At 41.5% G+C, this 17314-nt stretch overlaps 1 protein-coding gene across 4 annotated transcripts in view; it reads right to left on the reverse strand.

Moving 5' to 3' along the window:
- Positions 1–17314, reverse strand: part of TRAPPC9 (trafficking protein particle complex subunit 9) — a 722918-nt gene that overhangs the window by 569636 nt on the left and 135968 nt on the right. For all 4 annotated transcript variants that reach the window (XM_074387191.1, XM_074387190.1, XM_074387189.1 and 1 more), the window contains one exon: positions 4353–4479. In XM_074387191.1, coding sequence (XP_074243292.1) covers positions 4353–4479 — 127 coding nt within the window. The remainder of the gene's footprint in view (positions 1–4352; positions 4480–17314) is intronic.

A 17314-nucleotide genomic window follows, 5' to 3' on the forward strand; every position in this document is an offset into this window, starting at 1 on the left:
GATCCAACTATTTACTCATTCAACACACGAGGTCACCTGGGGGCTACAAAGACAAAAAGCTCTTTAGAAAGAAGGACCTGAAATGTCAACGAAGATGTACAGTCAAGTTCCATAAACGGAATACAGATACGGCACATACCGTTCGCTGGCTGACCAAGCGCCAATTTCTGACCCCCTTCTCCCTTCTCCATCTATATCACAGATCCTAGGAAAGCTAAATTTATTTTCACAACCTATCTTGCAATTACAGGTGGCCATGAGACACACTTCCCATTAAAGAGACTGGCGCAGAAGCCCACTCTCAATCTTTCAGGAGCATTTCTGCTTCCCTATTAAGCAAAAGATAGACATTCCTAGACCTGCCCCTTCTCGTTTCTTTCTACTCTACATGTAGATGTGTTATCTGGAGCTGCAGCAGCCATCTGATAATCATGAGGCAAAGACAGAGTTACAGAGAGGGCACCTGTTTCCAGCTTCGTTTTTATTTTTATTTTTGAGACAGAGTCTCGCTCTGTCGCCCAGGCTGGAGTACAGTGGTGCGATCTTGGCTCACTGCAACCTCTGCCTCCCAGGTTCAAGCAAGTCTCCTGCCCCAGTCTCCTGAGTAGCTGATATTATAGGCACATGCCACAACACCCAGCTAATATTTGTATTTTTAGTAGAGACGGGGTTTCACCATGTTGGTCAGGCTGGCCTCGAACTCCTGACCTCGTGATCCACCTGACTTGGCCTCTCAAAGTGCTGGGATTACAAGCGTGAGCCACCGCGCCCAGTCCAGCTTCTTAATAAATTAGAAAAATAACTTCCTATTGACTGTCTACTATTAGGTCTTCCATTCTTTACAGCTGAAATAATTCCTAACTTACCAAGAAGGTATAGTTATTTCTACCTGGGTGGCTCTGGAAAAGGCTTTAAAGAGGACATAATCCTTTTTTTTTTTAATTGCATTTTAGGTTTTGGGGTACATGTGAAGAACATGCAAGATTGTTGCATAGATACACTCGTGGCAGTGTGATTTGCTGCCTTCTTCCCCTTCACCTATATCTGGCATTTCTCCCCATGCTATCTCTCCCCAACCCCCCAACCCCCGCTGTCCCTCCCCTATTTTCCCCCGACAGACCCCAGTGTGTGATGCTCCCCTCCCTGTGTCCATGTGTTCTCATTGTTCAACACCCGCCTATGAGTGAGAACATGTGGTGTCTGATTTTCTGTTCTTGTGTCAGTTTGCTGAGAATGATGGTTTCCAGGTTCATCCATGTCCCTGCAAAGGACACAAACTCATCATTTCTGATGGCTGCATAATATTCCATGGTGTATATGTACCACATTTTCCCTGTCCGGTCTATCATCGATGGGCATTTGGGTTGGTTCCAGGTCTTTGCTATTGTAAACAGTGCTGCAGTGAACATTCGTGTGCACGTGAGAGGACATAATCCTTGAACTGAAATCGTGAAAGGTGCCTAAGCATCGTCAGGAAAACAGGGAAGCGCAGGCATTCCAAGCAAGAGACAAAGCCTAAATGAAGGAACAAAACCCGACACACATTTTGGCCACTCTAAGTACGTCCACAAAGGAAAGCAAGAGAATAGGACCAGGAAAACAGGGGGCTTGCAGTCCAGCCTGGAGACAGAGCAGCCAAAGAGGCTGCTGCAAGCACGCAGAGCAGGCACACTGGAGTCTGTTCCCTAAGCCGTGGCCCGTAAGCAGGTCAAACTAGCAGATACTCTGGCTCTCCACATGTTCCAAAGACACTCCCTTTCATTTGGCCAGTCGCGCCGATGTTCCAGGGGGTTACTACACTGAATCTCACTCAGGCAGTTCTTTCCAGGGTTCGATGAGACCAGGTACAATCCAGGTCATGAAGGAGTCACCGGGACACACAGGGCTTACTTCTCTAGCTAAAGTCACCAGAAAACCATCATGAATATGTTTACATAGATGGTGTGTAGTACATAAAATCAGATTTTTAAAAACACTCTATGACCACACTGGGCAACAGCAATGGCACCAGGGTGCGAGGCAAGACTCAGCTAGCTGTTCGCAGGGAGTTCTGCCACAGGAGCCACAGGACCCTGAGGGTGGGACAGACGCACTGCCCAGGAAAGGGATGCTTGCAGAAGATTCGGGGAATAGCGCCTGCCCAAATTTAGACTTTTATACTTTCACCCAATCTGTCTTTTCTAATGTTTTAACAGCCGAGGGACTAAAATGCGAATGTTACGGTACTTTTCAACGTGCTGTTTGAAAACACAGGTGGAAATGTCTCCAAGAAGAAAACGAAAATGCACTGAGCACTTCTTCGGCGCCAGGCACAGTGCTCTGTGCCTCCGCGTGCCTCTGCTCAGATGAAACAAAACCAAACCAGCCTGCATGGGGCAATTTTTAAGCCTGGCTCAAAGACGAAGAAAACAAAGCATAAAGGGGCTTCTTCTTTCTTCAAAGATGAAGAAAACAAAGCATAAAGCATAAACAAAGCACAAGGCCACACACAAGTGAGAGGGAACCCACGGCCTCTGGCTTCAACCTCAGGGCCGCCTGGCAGGCTGCAAGGAAAACAAACGTGCTTCTTCCTTGGTTCCAATGACCTGCGTGGACCAATCATCCCCAGCTTCGCCGACAAGAAGCCTGAGCTCCCGGATATCTACACACAGCCCCAAACACCCAGAATGTTCTGTAAGCTTCGTAACATTCTACTAGGCAAGGTTTTCTAAATTTAAAAATGATTCAAGTCATGACGCAAATATAAAATTAATAAGAAAGGCTTTTTAGACCTTAATCTTTAAAAAATGAATCATGCCCTTAATCCCAAGTCAAATGTGTTCCGCTGTAAGCCTTACTCATAGAAAAGCCTGAAAGGCCCTTCCTCCACAGCTTGCATCAATGCTGAGGGAGTGGCGGGCGCTGTGGAGCAGTCACGGCCTTCCTGGACCCTCCAGACTGCGGGCTGCCAGTCCCTCCGGGCATTCTGAGGAACGGCCAGATCATCTTCTCGGGCACAGCCATGCCTTCTGGGTGCCACTCCTTGCAGCTCTGCCTGGTAAACAACCTCAGCAGTGCCCTTCAGAACACCTTATGATTCCAGCGTGGCCTGCCTGGGGCTGCAACCCACAGCAACCCTTTCTGCCCCCACTTCTCGAGAGCACACGACTCTGGCAAAAAAGAAACCATTTCATTTGGCAGTACTAGACTTGCCTTCAAAGAAACACAGGGAGAAAGAAAACTAACATTTCTTAAGCACCATACACATGCTTTCCCATGGGACTTCATTAAATTCCATAATAGCTTAATGCTATGGGTTAGCATTCTTCATTTCGGGGGCATAGTCGGGAGACAGGCAAACTGATACCAGGAGGTTAGGTGGCCCATTCGTGGAATGCAGTCGGCGTGTGAGTCAAAGCCCCATGCACGGCAAGACCGAGGGAATCTGGGGAACAACAGCCCAGCCAAGAGCGCTTTCAAGACGCTCAGCATCTTCATCGCACCAAATCCTAAGGCTACCACACTTCCACCCAACAGCAAAACGTCAACTTCAACTGTTTCCAGTCTCCAAACATGTCTTTCAGAAATTCAGAAATTGTTTCACAAGATTAGTTCATAAACCTTTTGCAGGTCCTAAGCCTTGAGTGGTTAAGAAAAAACAAAAACCTTTTGCAAGGACCCACTTTGCATGTGCTGAAGGGTCTCCGCTCTAACATCTCACACCCTTAGGAGTGACAGTCACAGAGAAAGGACGGCACCCAGCAGCAAATCCTGGGAGAGCGGTAAGCAATGGGTGCCATGGAAACTCGGGGAGCTCGTATCTCAGGAAAGGCGTCCTGGAAATTGGGCTCAGGATGTGAGTGAAGGAATGAGAGAGAACAGACAGAATGAAGCCAGGAGAGGAGAGTGCCCGCCAGGCAGAGGCAGTGCAGGGCAGAAGCAGACGCTGGTGAGCGCCGGTGTGGGTGAGGAGCTGCCCTGTTCCCATGTGGCTGGGGCGGGGGGTGCACTGCCTATGGAAAGGGAAACCACGGGAAGTTTGCAAGGAGGAGACGACATGGTCAGGCTGGTGTCCACCACAGTGGAGTGGTCGCAATGTGGACTTTGGAACCAAGCAAGGCTGGGTGCAGATGTGACTCTGCCATTTACTGGGCACGGAAGTGTAGCAATGATGGAATGTCACTGACCCCGATCTCTCATCGCTAAAACACTTACTTTCATGTCACAGGACTGCTGTCAAGTTTAAGGAGATAATGAACCCAATACACAGTCAACAAACAATGGAGCTCTTCTAAAGATCTCTATTCACAATCCGACTACAGGATGGTGTCCCGGAGGCAGCCGCCTTCCCCGCTCTGCAGTGCCCACCTCACCTGACGATGGGAAGCTTGGTGAAGGGCACCGGAGGCAGGGTGAGGCCGCCAGGGAGCGCGATGGGCTCCATGGTCCCAGGACACTTGGACGTATAGTTCTCCAGGCTTTGAGTCACATCTTTCTTTTCTGAAGAGAAGATGAAAACAAAAGCAAGATTTATTAAGCAAAAGTAAAAGTGGCTCACTTTCATTTTACTTGGGGCATTTCACGACAGTCCAATGAGTCCAACCTGACAAATAAAGCAGCAGTGACCAAAAGAGACCAGAACGAAGCAAAAGCCACATTCCACTTATTCGAAAATTACCCACAACGGCTCCTCTTAAGGGCCTGTGGATAAAAGGGAAATTGAGTTAGTATCCTCCAGGAGACTTCCATTGTCCAAGAAAATAAACCTTTATCAAATTTCAAGAAAGTCTGTAGGCAGGACTAGAGAATCAGTATATTTTATAACTTAACGATACTTTTTTGGCAATTACTAGGTATCAAGCCAAATGCCAGAAACTGTCTGTCCCACAGGAGTTTGTAATTTATCTGTACGACAGGTACTTACGCAAATAATTACAAATCAACATTTTTTATGCAAATATAAAGCTTTGTGAGAAAAGACTGTTGTTCCCCAGCCCACCCCCATCCATTTCACAAGGAGGAGGCAAAGAGGACACATGGGTGATAATAATGTCCACTTACTGTCCATGGCACACTCTAGAGAGGCCACGGACACAGACCCCTTCTCACCCACAGCACGACAGAGCTCAGGAGCACCTGCTGTGCTCCGGGAGGCAGGCGCTCCTGTCCCCACTTTGCAAATGAAAAACCTGAGACCAGGTGAAATTAACAGCTTGACAAAGACCATGTACCTGGCCCTAGACCTGTGGCTTTCTCACTACAGTGTTTTCGAGAATGAAGAAAAGGATGGGATTGTGGGAGGGGTGTGGACAAGGGAGTCCCTCCTTATAGCGTCTACTTTCTCTGTGAAATACCAAAGTCACTGCTAATGCAGAAGACAGAGGACTTGGAGAGAAGAGCAGCAGAGGGACACAGACACCCAGGATGAGACCCAGAACAGCAAGGTGAGACTCAGCTCCAAGAGATGCCCTGGTCTTTCCCTATCTGCTGTGCTACCACCTTAGGGGAAATCCTTCAGGCTGTCTGCATCCTGTGCGCCTGCAGTAAGAGTGCCTACATAAGGAATTACTAAGGACAAATGAGACAACGCATTCAAAAAACCATGGCTGGCAGATATTGGGCACTAAATAAACTGAAATGATAATAATTATTATCATCATCATGTAGGCACACTGGAGTGGACGAGGGACAGGTCAATAGCTGCAAAGTGAAACCAAGTGCTCCACTGAGGCTGTGACCATAAATAATAAATATCAAGGCGAGGACTTCATAGAGCTCAGGCACAGGTATTCATTGGTGAATGCTACCATAGGAATCATTTGTGCCTAAGCATTTTGTTTTGTTTTGTTTTTTATATTTTATTTTTTTATTTTATTTTTTTATTTTATTTTATTTTATTTTATTTTATTTTATTTTATTTATTTTATTTTATTTTATTTTATTTTATTTTATTTTATTTTGAGGCAGGGTATCACTCTGTCTCCCAGGCTGGAGTGCAGAGGCACAATCTCAGCTCACTGCAGCCTCTGCCTCCCAAGCTCATGCAATCCTCCCACCTCAGCCTCCTAAGTAGCTAAGACCACAGGCATATGCCACCATGCTTGGCTAATTTTTAAATTTTTGGTAGAGCTAAGGTCTCACTACATTGCCCAGGCTGGTCTTGAACTCCTGGGCTCAAGCGATCCCCCCACCTTGGCCTTCTGAAGTGCTGGGGTTACAGGCATGGGCCATCGCACCAAGCCAGCATCATTCTTTAGGAAGCCAGAGAGCAGAGCAGAAAAGTGACCAGAATTACTTTTGAATATAACACATTAGTGTTAATCTGAAACATGAAAAAAGTCTTTAAGTAATCAAATCATTCTCAATCTATAAAAATCTCCCAAAGGGCTCCAGCTGATATCATGTAAATTATCTAATTTGCCTAATGTTAGGAGAGCACTTATGGTTGAGGTATCCTAGTAAGTCGAATTCTACCACCCCATATGCATTCTTGGTAAACGCTGCTAAAATGAAGAAGAAAAGAGAGCTATTTGTGCTGCCTCATGCCACTTACAATGTTGTGCAAGAAAGGAAAGGCACCACAGTGTGTCACTCGGCTAAGCTCTGAATGGCATTTCTAAACAGAATAACATGCACACCGAGGAGCACGGGGGAGGCCGCTTCACCACAGCGTGGTCTGGCTATGCCATTTCATTAGACAACCCCCGTGTTTGTGCTTGCTGTCCTATGGAGAAACTTCCTATGTAGCGGTACAGCTGGCTATGAGTACTCTCAGAGCTTTGTGGAAGGCCAGACTGGGGGTACTTCAATACCCACTTATTCCCCTTGAGGGGAGCAGGGCAAATCTCTCCGGCTGTGCCTGGTGACTCCCTGAAGGGAGTCAAATACTAATCTTCTCCTGCAGTGGAAAAGGGACTGTCACCTGCTCCCGGGGCAGAGGCAATCTGTGGATACAATCAATCATAAATGATTTTCAGCACTGCCTACTGCCCTGCGGTGCTCCTGCTGGCTGCAGGGAATGGGGGTTGCTTCTTGGCTTTCCCCTACTACCATAAGACCTCATCGCCATTTCAGTGGGGTTTCAAGAGTGAAATGCCTATGCCCAGTTGTCCGCATGGCCCATCCAGTGCAAAGGACCCAGCCCCCTTTCTCCTAGAGGAGTCAAGTGTTGGCTATCAATGGTTGTCAGATCTGTTATTTCATCAGGAATTACAAACTGGTGATTTTCTAATTCTCTAATTCCTCTGCACTCATAAGCTACAATTAGTCTATAAGGAAGGATTTTTTTTCCTCATCGACCATTTGGTTATCCTGGAACACAGACAACACAGACATTAATAAATGGTTGAATCTTCCCCTCTATTTACTTAGTGGAGAACTATTGCCGTATCAAACTCTACTAATGACCAATGAGTTGTTTTGTTTATTGTTTAGTATCATCATGAACTGCTGGATTTTTATCTAATTGATGTTTCCATTGGTTGTCATGACATCCTTTAATTCTAACTGATACATAATTGTACAGTATGGTGTTTCAACACATTTATTGTATAACAATCAAACCACGGTAATCAGCGTATCAGTTCTTTGTGGTTAGAGCACACAAATTCCTCTCCTGTTGCTTTTTTGAAATATGCCTTTTTGTGAACTACAGTCACCCAACTGTGCACTAGAACACCAGAACTTACTTCTCCCATCTAACTAGAGCATTGTAACCACTGTCCAGCCTCTCCTCGTCTCTCTTCTCCTTACCATCCCCAGCCTCTTCTAACCTCTATTCTGCTCTCTAATTCCACACCTAAGGGAGATTATTCAGGATTTGTCTTTCTGGGCCTGGCTTTTTTCCCTTAACATAATGCCCTCCAGGTTCATCTGTGTTTGCAAATGACAGGATTTAAGTCTTTTTTATGGCTGAATCATATTCTATTGTGTACATGTAGCACACTTCCTTTATCCATTCATCTGCTCTGCTAAATGGCACTTAGGTGGATTCCGTATCTTGGCTATTTGAAGGGCGCTGCAATAAAACAGCCATACAGTTATGGCTTCAACACTGACTTCATTTCCTTTGGATATATGCTCAGCAGTGAAATGGAAGATCATACCGTGGTTCTATTTTTACATTTTTTGAGGAATCTCCAGACTGTTTTCCATAATGGCTGTGCTAATTTACATTCCTACCACTAGTGTGTAAGGGATCCCTTTTCTTCACCTCAACAGCATTTACTCTTCTGACTTTTTGATTATAGGCATTTCATATGGAGAAAGGTGATCTCTCATGGTGGTTTTCATTTGCATTTCCCTGATAATTAGTGATGTTGAGCATTTTTTCACATTTTTTTGGCTATTTCTACGTCTGGTTTTGTGTGTGTGTGTGTGTTAGCATGTGAGATTGTAAGGGCCGATTTTGAGAGAGAAAATAAGTTCAGTTTCTCTATAAATCAATCATTAATGTCAAAGGTATACTGATGCAAGGCCAGCATATGGGCCCCTGTGTCAGATTAACAATGTTTTCTTGAAGCAATAACCAACCCCTTAGTAAAGTTTATAAAGATTATAAAAGGCTTATGAAAGTTACATCTTATGTTCAAGATTAAAATTTTATAGATTGTTCATAAAATTTTGAAAAACAAATTTAATTGGCTTCATGCTATTTTATTAGGATGCTATTAAAATAGCATGTTATTAAGTCTTCTTTGAGAAACAATATTGTTTGGAAAATTAAGTCTTCTTTCTCAAAGAATGAAGGTTTTCACCTTTTTTTTAATCCTTGAGTTATCACTTTGGTCAAATGAATAACTTACTTTACAATGATTTGCAATATCAAGTGTCTTAAACCTTTGACCTTTCCAAAATCAAATTATAAATTATGTTTTTTTCTGACCAATTTAATCCTTGAAGATATTACGTTCCCTAAAGTCCAAAAATGATATAATTTGGCTTATTTGGTATAAAAATCACATAGGAAATATTGTCAAATATGAAATGGTGTTTGGTTTTCTTTAGGCTCTATTCATACAAATATGTTATTAGTATGTGTTCCAAAATCACGGGAAACTCCTATAATTCTGATATGACTTAGTGTACATTATCAGTAATAATTATAATTGTTATGTTAAAGTATTGTGTGCCACAGAGGTAACAATTTCCTTATCAATTGTATCTCTGACCACAGCTGCCCTAAAACCCTTGTCATCCACAGACAATTGTTGTCTTGTTTTGGTCCTCTTTAGAAACTGGTTTTATAAGGAGCTATAAAACTCTAACAGGTGCTCTTGAATACAAGTTTCTGATGACTTTGGAGACTGTGACATCAGAATAGAAGAAAAACTTTCAGGACTCATGGAGAACTGAAGTGTTCAGGAATATCAAGCAAAACAGGAATTAACTACAGGTACTGAACTAATATAAGACTGAAGTAATCTTTTTGACTTTTTGCTTAAAATGCTGATGATCCTTTGTTTTGTTTTTACAGAGTCAAGGAAACTTTTCTTTTGCACTATTAACAGCTTTTAATGATTTAGTATACTCCTATGAACAAAATTTAGAACATATTTGTTTCACTCTACCTGACTCCTCCAGAATTTGGAAACTATTTGTGAGTATTTTTAATACCTAATTTGTTGAGAGTTTTTAATCATGAGGGGATGCTGAATTTTGTCAATGTTTTTTCTGTATCTATAGAAATGACAATATTGTTTTGGTTCTTCATTCTGTTAATGTGATATATCACATTTATGTTGAACCATGTTTGCATCCCTGGGATGAATTCCACTTGTTCATGGTAGAAGATCTTTTAGACGTGCTGCTGAATTTTGTTTGCTAGCATTTTGTGGAATATTTTTGCATCTAATCTTCATCAGGGATATCTGTCTTTTGAGATTAACTTAGTTTTCTTTTGTTGATGTTGTCTTTGTCAGGTTTTAGTATACCGAAATGATGCTGGCTTCACAGAATGGGTTTGGAAGTCGTTTGAGAAAAATTGGTACTAGTTCTTTGTTAAATGTTTCAGCAGTGAAGCCCTCAGGTTCTGGGCTTTTCTTTGATGGGAGACTTTTTACTGCTGATTCAATGTTCTCACCATTTTTGGTCTGTTCAGATTTTCTATTTCTTCGTGATTCAATCTTGGCAGGTTATGTGTGTCCAGGCATTTATCCATCTCTTCTAGGTCACTGAGTTTGTTGGCATATAATTGTTCATAATAGTCTCTTGTGACCTTTTAAGTTTCTGTATTATCGGCTGTAAATTTCTCCTTTTTAATCTCTGATTTATTTGATATTTATTTATTCTCTTTTTTTCATAGTCTAGCTAAAGGTTTGTTAAGCTTTTCAAAACACCAGCTCTTCATTTCATTAATCTTTTGTATGGTTTTTCTAATCTCTATTTAATTTATTTCCGCTCTGTTCTTTATTATTTCCTTCTTTGTACTAACCTTGGTTGAGTTCGTTCTTGTTTTTCTAGTTCCTTAAGATGCAGTGTTAGATTGTTTATTTGAAAGTGTTCTTCTTTTTTGATGTTGGCACCGTCTTTGGCCAGTGGGCATCCCTTCTAGTTGGTTCCTGTATCCTTTGGATAAGGTCCCACTATTCTTTGATCCCTTTCTTTCTGGTTCATATCCAGCCCAGGCCTAGAATAAAATCAATTCTCCAAGGAGCTCTTATTCCCTTTAGTGGAAAGAAGAGTTTAGAGACTAAAACCCAGAGGTCAGAAGTGCTCGTTTCTACCGGATTCTCACTGTCTCTGAAGGGCTTTACAAAGGGCAGACCAACTTGAAAAGTTTTTACAGTGCTGAGATTATAACTGATTTCTGCTTTAAATTTTCCTTAAGTTTGACAACTAAAAATAAAAGATTTGGACTACAAGCTTCTTAAAAGGAAGAAAGTCGTGTCATTACCCACAATTACATTTACTGAGCACTTACTTTGTGTCAAATATTGTACTATGTTCTTTAGACTGTAAAATCTTTCAGGGCAAGGGATTCTGGTATATATTAACAACAAACTTCAATGTTTTTTTTATCCAAAATAGGCATTTAATACCCTCCCACAAAATACCTGCCAAAGAGGGGAAAGGCATTATGATCCCCCTTGTAAAGTTCATAAAGGTGAACTCAGGAACAATCCTGCAAGTTTGATTATGGATTGGTATCAAAAGTCACCAAAAAATAATTTTTAATGTTTTAAGTATAATATTGTAGTTATATAAGAAAATATTCATTTTTTAGCAATGCATACTAAAGTATGAAGGTCTGAAATGATATGTCTCTGAGATTTTCTTTAAACTAATTCAGCAAATTTAAAAAGCAAGAGATGAAGCAAAGGTGTCAAAATCTTGATAACCACTGAATGCAGGTGATGGATATATGAGGATTCATTTTACAATTCTTTTTACCTTTATATTTGAAAATGTTTCATAGAAATAATTTTTATATTTTCACAAATTATCATTACATGTATTGATAGAGTACAAAGTGCTATGATTTTTAATACAATGTGAAATGATTAAATCAAGCTAATTAACATATCCATCTCCTGAAATATTTAGTATTTTTTGTGATGAAAGCATTTGAAATTTGACTTTGGGCTAATCACTTCCTCTCCCTGGGCCTCACCTTTGCCAGTAATAAAATGGGGATAACGACAACACTGTATTTGTTAACGGAGAAGACGACTCTCCACAAACCCTCAAGCCTCTTTTGTAAGAAGGGAGTTTGGCTAGGTAACAGTGGGCCTCTCTGCACCGTCCCTGGAGAGGCAGAGTGACTGATCTGATTGCTGCATTTGGTCCCAATAACCAGGTGCTGTGGGCTCAGCTTGGCTGGGTCCTGCTTGCTCTTGGGAGCTCTCTGGTCACAGAGCCGGAGTTCCTGTCTGCAGCTCCATGCTGAAAGTGTGGCTATGGCCTCCCCTGAGTGGGGATGGGGCTCCCCTGCTCAGCACAGCCTGTGACTAGGTAGGAAGCTGTGTCTGCCCAATTCTTGGTATTAGTGAGGAATTTCACTTTCTTAAAAAAAACCATCGGTCATGTCCTTCAATATAGCCTGTGTTGGTAATAAAGATGTATCAGCTCCATCTTTTCCCTTTGTTTTGTTTTCAACTTACGTAGACACCAGGGGATAAAAGGCTTCCACCTTTTGTCCTCTGCTTAGTGGGAGCCTCCTAAGAGACCTCAGCATTGTTACGTTGAAAGATCAGTAACATTATTCCTAAGAAAACAATTCAAATACTAACTGTGGTATTATTTCCATAAGTAAAAGTACCAGAATCAGTTGTGAAAATGCAACTTCAGCTTTTTTATCAAAGCACACCTATAATTTTTCCTCCGTATTTTATTTTTCCTTCATTCTTAGTTTTCTCCTCCCAGGTTTAAAAAAAAAAAAAGATGCACTTCTTTCCCCTCTTTCTCTTCTCTACCTGTTTAGAGTACCATGACTGACGAAATGTGTACATGGTTGTCTCCGACGATCACTTAGCAGAGACAAGAATAACTGTGAAATTCATGACACGCTGCTTTTCATGCCAGTGTCCACTTAAATGGCCTGCAAATCATTTCTGATCAAAAGTTTTGGTGATCCTATTTTCGGCTTCTGTAAGAACAACAGAGTTTAGCAATAACTAGGCTTTCATTTAAAACTTTCTGCCTGGGCCGGATGTGGTGGCTCACTTCTGTAATCCCAACACTTTGGGAAGCTGAGGGACAGATCACTTGCATCGCAGAATTCAAGGCCAGCCTGGGCAACACGGCAAAACCCCATCCCTACAAAAAATATGAAAAAATAGCTGGGTGTGGTGGTGCACACCTGTAGTCCCAGCCATTCAGCAGGCTGAGGTGGGAGGGTCACTTGAGCCTGGGAGGTGGAGGTTGCAGTGAGCCTTGATCATGCCACTGTACTCCAGCCTCGGCGACACAGTAAGACCCTGTCTCAAAAAAAAAAAAAAAAAGTTCAAAATAACTTTTAAGGGCATTAGGTGCTCTAATTTGACTAAAATCATTGTTGGATAATCTGATCAAAAACAGAATGAGATACACTGATTTTTTGTGAAATAAGCAATCATCACCTCCCACTGACCAAATCATATGCTGTAAATATGTTAAATTTATCACAAGCTTCTCTCCAGCCTTGCCATGTGGAATGGATAGCAGCTGCCATGGCCTTGCGTTCTTCTGTTCCTCCTATGGTAACACTGGCTGCATGTGGTCACGCCTAATACGTTGGAACAGGAAGACTCAGTCAACCCTGGATCTGAATCCCAACTCTGTTCCTCTCTATGACCCTGAGAAAATAATTTCAGTTCTCCAAGCCCATGAAACCTTATTGCTGTGTCCATCACCACATAAATGCATAAAGAAAATGTGGTATGTACCCACAATGGAATACTATGCAGCCATAGAAAGGGAAGAAATTCTGTTATTTGTGACAACATGGATGGAACTGGAGAGCGTTAGGCCAAGAGAAATAAGCCAAACACAGAAAAGCAAATACTACACATTCTCACTTACATGTATGATCCAGAACAATTGAACCCATAGAAGCAGAGAGTAGAATGGTGGTTACCAGAGGCTGGGAGGTGGGTGGAATGAGGATATAATGGCGAAAAGACAGAAAGTCTCAGTCAGACAGGAGGCGTTAAGTTTGACTTCTTTGGAGCTCTATTGCACAACATGGTGAATATGGCTAAGAATCTAGTGCTGTACATTTCAGTATTACTAAGAGAATGATCTCATGAGACTGGACTCTCAATCTGTGGGATACGACACTATCTTCAGACAGACGGTATCAGAAGTGAATTAGAAGATACCCAGCTGGTGTCTGTTGGAAAACTGACTGATTACTGATGGGGAGAAATCCTTACACATCTTTTGGTAACCAGAGGTCACAGAAATTTTCTGTGTTGGTAGTTGCACTAAGAACAGAAAAAAACACTTTTGTAGAGTGTGTTTTTCCACAGAACAAAATGTATTTTATTCTCCCAAATAAAAGCATAAGAGAAGCCGAGTGCAGTGGCTCACATCTGTAATCCTAGCACTTTGAAAAGCTGAGGCAGGGCGATGACCTGAAGTCAGAAGTTCAAGACCAGCCAGGCCAACATGGTGAAACCCCGAGTCTACTAAAAATATAAAAATTAGCTGGATATGGTGGCACATGCCTGTAATCTCAGCTACTTGGGAGGCTAAGGCAGGAGAACAGGTTGAACCCAGGAGGCAGAGGTTGCAGTGAGCCAAGAACACACCACTGCACTCCAGCCTGGGCAACAGAGTAAGACTCTGTCTCAAAATAAATAAATAAATAAATAAATAAATAAATAAATAAATAAATAATAAATAAATAATAAAGGCATAAGAGGAGAAAAAAGAAGAGCAAAAAAACAGATATGACAAACAGAAAATAAATACTAAGATGGTAGAACCCATCCACACCAAACTCGACAAAAAAAAAAAACCCAAGATCCAACTATACGTACTTTATACTCTCAGAAAATGACCTTTTTAAAAAAACAAACAAAAAAAAATTTATTTCCATAGGTTCTGGGGAACAGGTGGTGTTTGGTTACATAAATCAGTTTTTTAGCGGTGATTTCTGAGATTTTGGTGCACACGTTACCCTAGAAACATACACTGTACCCAATTTGTAGTCTGTTATCCCTCACCCCTCCCACCCTTTCCTGGAGCCCCCAGAGTCCACTGTATCCTTCTTATGCCTTTGCATCCTTATAGCTTAGCTCCCACTTATGAGTGAGAACATACAATGTTTGGTTTTCAGGAAACAATCTTTGAATATGAAGACACAAATTGAAAATAAAAGGATGGGGAAAAAAGATATACCACACAAACACAAGTAATAAGCATTATAAATCTGGTATGGCAAGATTAGTATCAAACAAAGGGGATTTCAGTGTGAGCAAAGGAATGAATGGGCATATTTCATAATGAAAAAGGAGGCAATTCATCAAGGAGATACAGCAATACTAAATGTGTGTGTACTTAATAGCAGAGTTTTACAATACATGAAATAAAACCTGATAGAACTAAGAAACAGAAAGATTCATGATTTTTTTTAAGAGTTGGAGGCTTTCACACCCCTTTGTTAAAATAAATAAAAGAGGCCAAGCATGGTGACTCACATTTGTAATCCTAGTACTTTGGGAGGCTAAGGCAGGAGGATCGCTTGAGCCTAGGAGTTTGAGAACAGCTTGGGCAACATAGTGAGTCCTGTTTCTACAAAAAAAAAAAAACAAAACAAAAAAAAACAAGAAAATTAGGTGGGCATGGTAGTGCATGCCCTTGGGCCCAACTACTCAGAAAGCTGAGGCTGGAAAAATCACTTGAGCCCAGGAAGCAGAGACCACAGTGAGCCATGATTGTGCCACTGCACTCCAGCCTGAGCAACAGAGAGAGGCTCTGTCTCAAAAATAAATATATGAAATTTTAAAACTTTCTAAGTAAAAGAATAAGTAGACAGGCTGGGCACAGTGGCTCACACCTATAATCCCAGCACTTTGGGAGGCCAAGGCAAGTGGATTGTGAAGTCAAGAGATCGAGACCATCCTGGCCAACACAGTAAAACCCATCTCTACTACAAATACAAAAATTAGCTGGGCATGGTGGTGTGCGCCTGTAGTCCCAGCTACTCAGGAGGCTGAGGCAGGAAAATTGCTTGAACCTGGGAGACAGTGGTTGAAGTGAGCCGATATCGTATCACTGTACTCCAGCCTGCGTGACAGAGCAAGACTCCATCTCAAAAAATTAAAATGGAGACAATAGTGATATGGAAGATTTAAACAAACTGTTAAATAACTTCTTCAATTGACATTTATACAACACTATATCCCTCTACTGCAGAATTTAAGTTCTTTTCTAGTACTCATGGAAAATTCACCAAGATAGACCATAAGCTGTACCATAAAACACATCTCAATACATTGTAAAAGTCTGAAATCACATAGAATATGTTCTGACCATAACAGTATTACAACAAGTCAATAAGAATATCATTTCTACAAAGGCTACAGATACCTGAAAAGTAAGCAATACACACACACATCAAAAATAAAAACAAAAATAAAATGTTAAAAATATTCCTAACCAGGAATGGTAATAAACATACAACAGGTCAAAATCTGTGAGATATACCTGAAGCAGTGCTTACAGGGAAATTTATAGCTTTAAATGTTCATATTGGAAAAAAAGAAAGGTCCAAAACCAATAACTAAGTCTGCACTGTAAAAGCTAGAAAAAGACATAAAATTAAATACAAAGTAAGTAGAAAGAAAATAATCAATGAAACAGGAAACAAGAAACAATATAGAAAATCAACAAAGTCAATGGTTCTTAAAAAAAGAAAAGAAAAGAAAAATAAATAAATAAACAAACCCCGGGGAGAGAAACATAAGTCATCTATATCAGGAGTAAAAAGGAGGCAGATCCCAGTCATTAAGAGGGTAATAAGGGAATAGTATAAACAACCATATGCCAATACATTTGACAACTGGTGAAACAGACAAACTCCTTGGGGGTAAAATGACACAAGAAAAAATTAACAATTTAATAATCCTGTATTTATTAAAGAAGTTGACTCTGTAATCCAAACTCCCACAAAAACTTCCATCACAGATGGCTTCACTCCTAAGTTCTAGCAAACATTTAAAGAAGAAATAATATCAATTTTATACAAACTCTTTCAGAAAACAAAGGAGCAAATACTTCCCAACTTAAGTCACGAAGCCAGCACAACCCTGACACTAAATCCTGACAAATAATTAAAAGAATAAACTTAGACAGTAAAAGCAGCATGGAGTCTTCAACAGTCTCACGGAGCTAAAGAGATACACAGTTCAGGATCCACTGAGGAAGATAGATGCCCCAAAAGAGTTCTCAGTTGCCCCTGTAAAGCACTACACAGTAAGAGTGAACTGCAATGCACTGATATACAAATGTAAATTCCAGTAGTTTCTAAGAATGGGGGGAGGGGGGTTACTGCAGGCACCTAAGGCACCTAAAGACCTGTGCAGTCAGTCATTACCCTTTGGGGAACCTTCCCCAGCAACTCCGCCTTGGGCTCTGCTCTGTCACATTTGGATTTGGTGATGCAGAGGCAGGCCACATAGTGCACAGGTGGCCAATCTGCCTCATAAGTGACAATGACCCAGAAATGCTTTACATCCCCCTGCCAGGATCAAAGGACCCGCTCTGCCTGCCCCCACCCACATGCTCTACAACCATGACCAGTGATTTCTGACACGCTAATGTCTCAACAACTTATTTTCTCCATTCACTCAGACAAACATCAATGATGACTTTAAGATGTGCATTATGGCCAGCTGTGACGGCTCATGCC

This window comes from Saimiri boliviensis, chromosome 15, assembly GCF_048565385.1.
Source record: "Saimiri boliviensis isolate mSaiBol1 chromosome 15, mSaiBol1.pri, whole genome shotgun sequence".
Taxonomy (NCBI): domain Eukaryota; kingdom Metazoa; phylum Chordata; class Mammalia; order Primates; family Cebidae; genus Saimiri; species Saimiri boliviensis.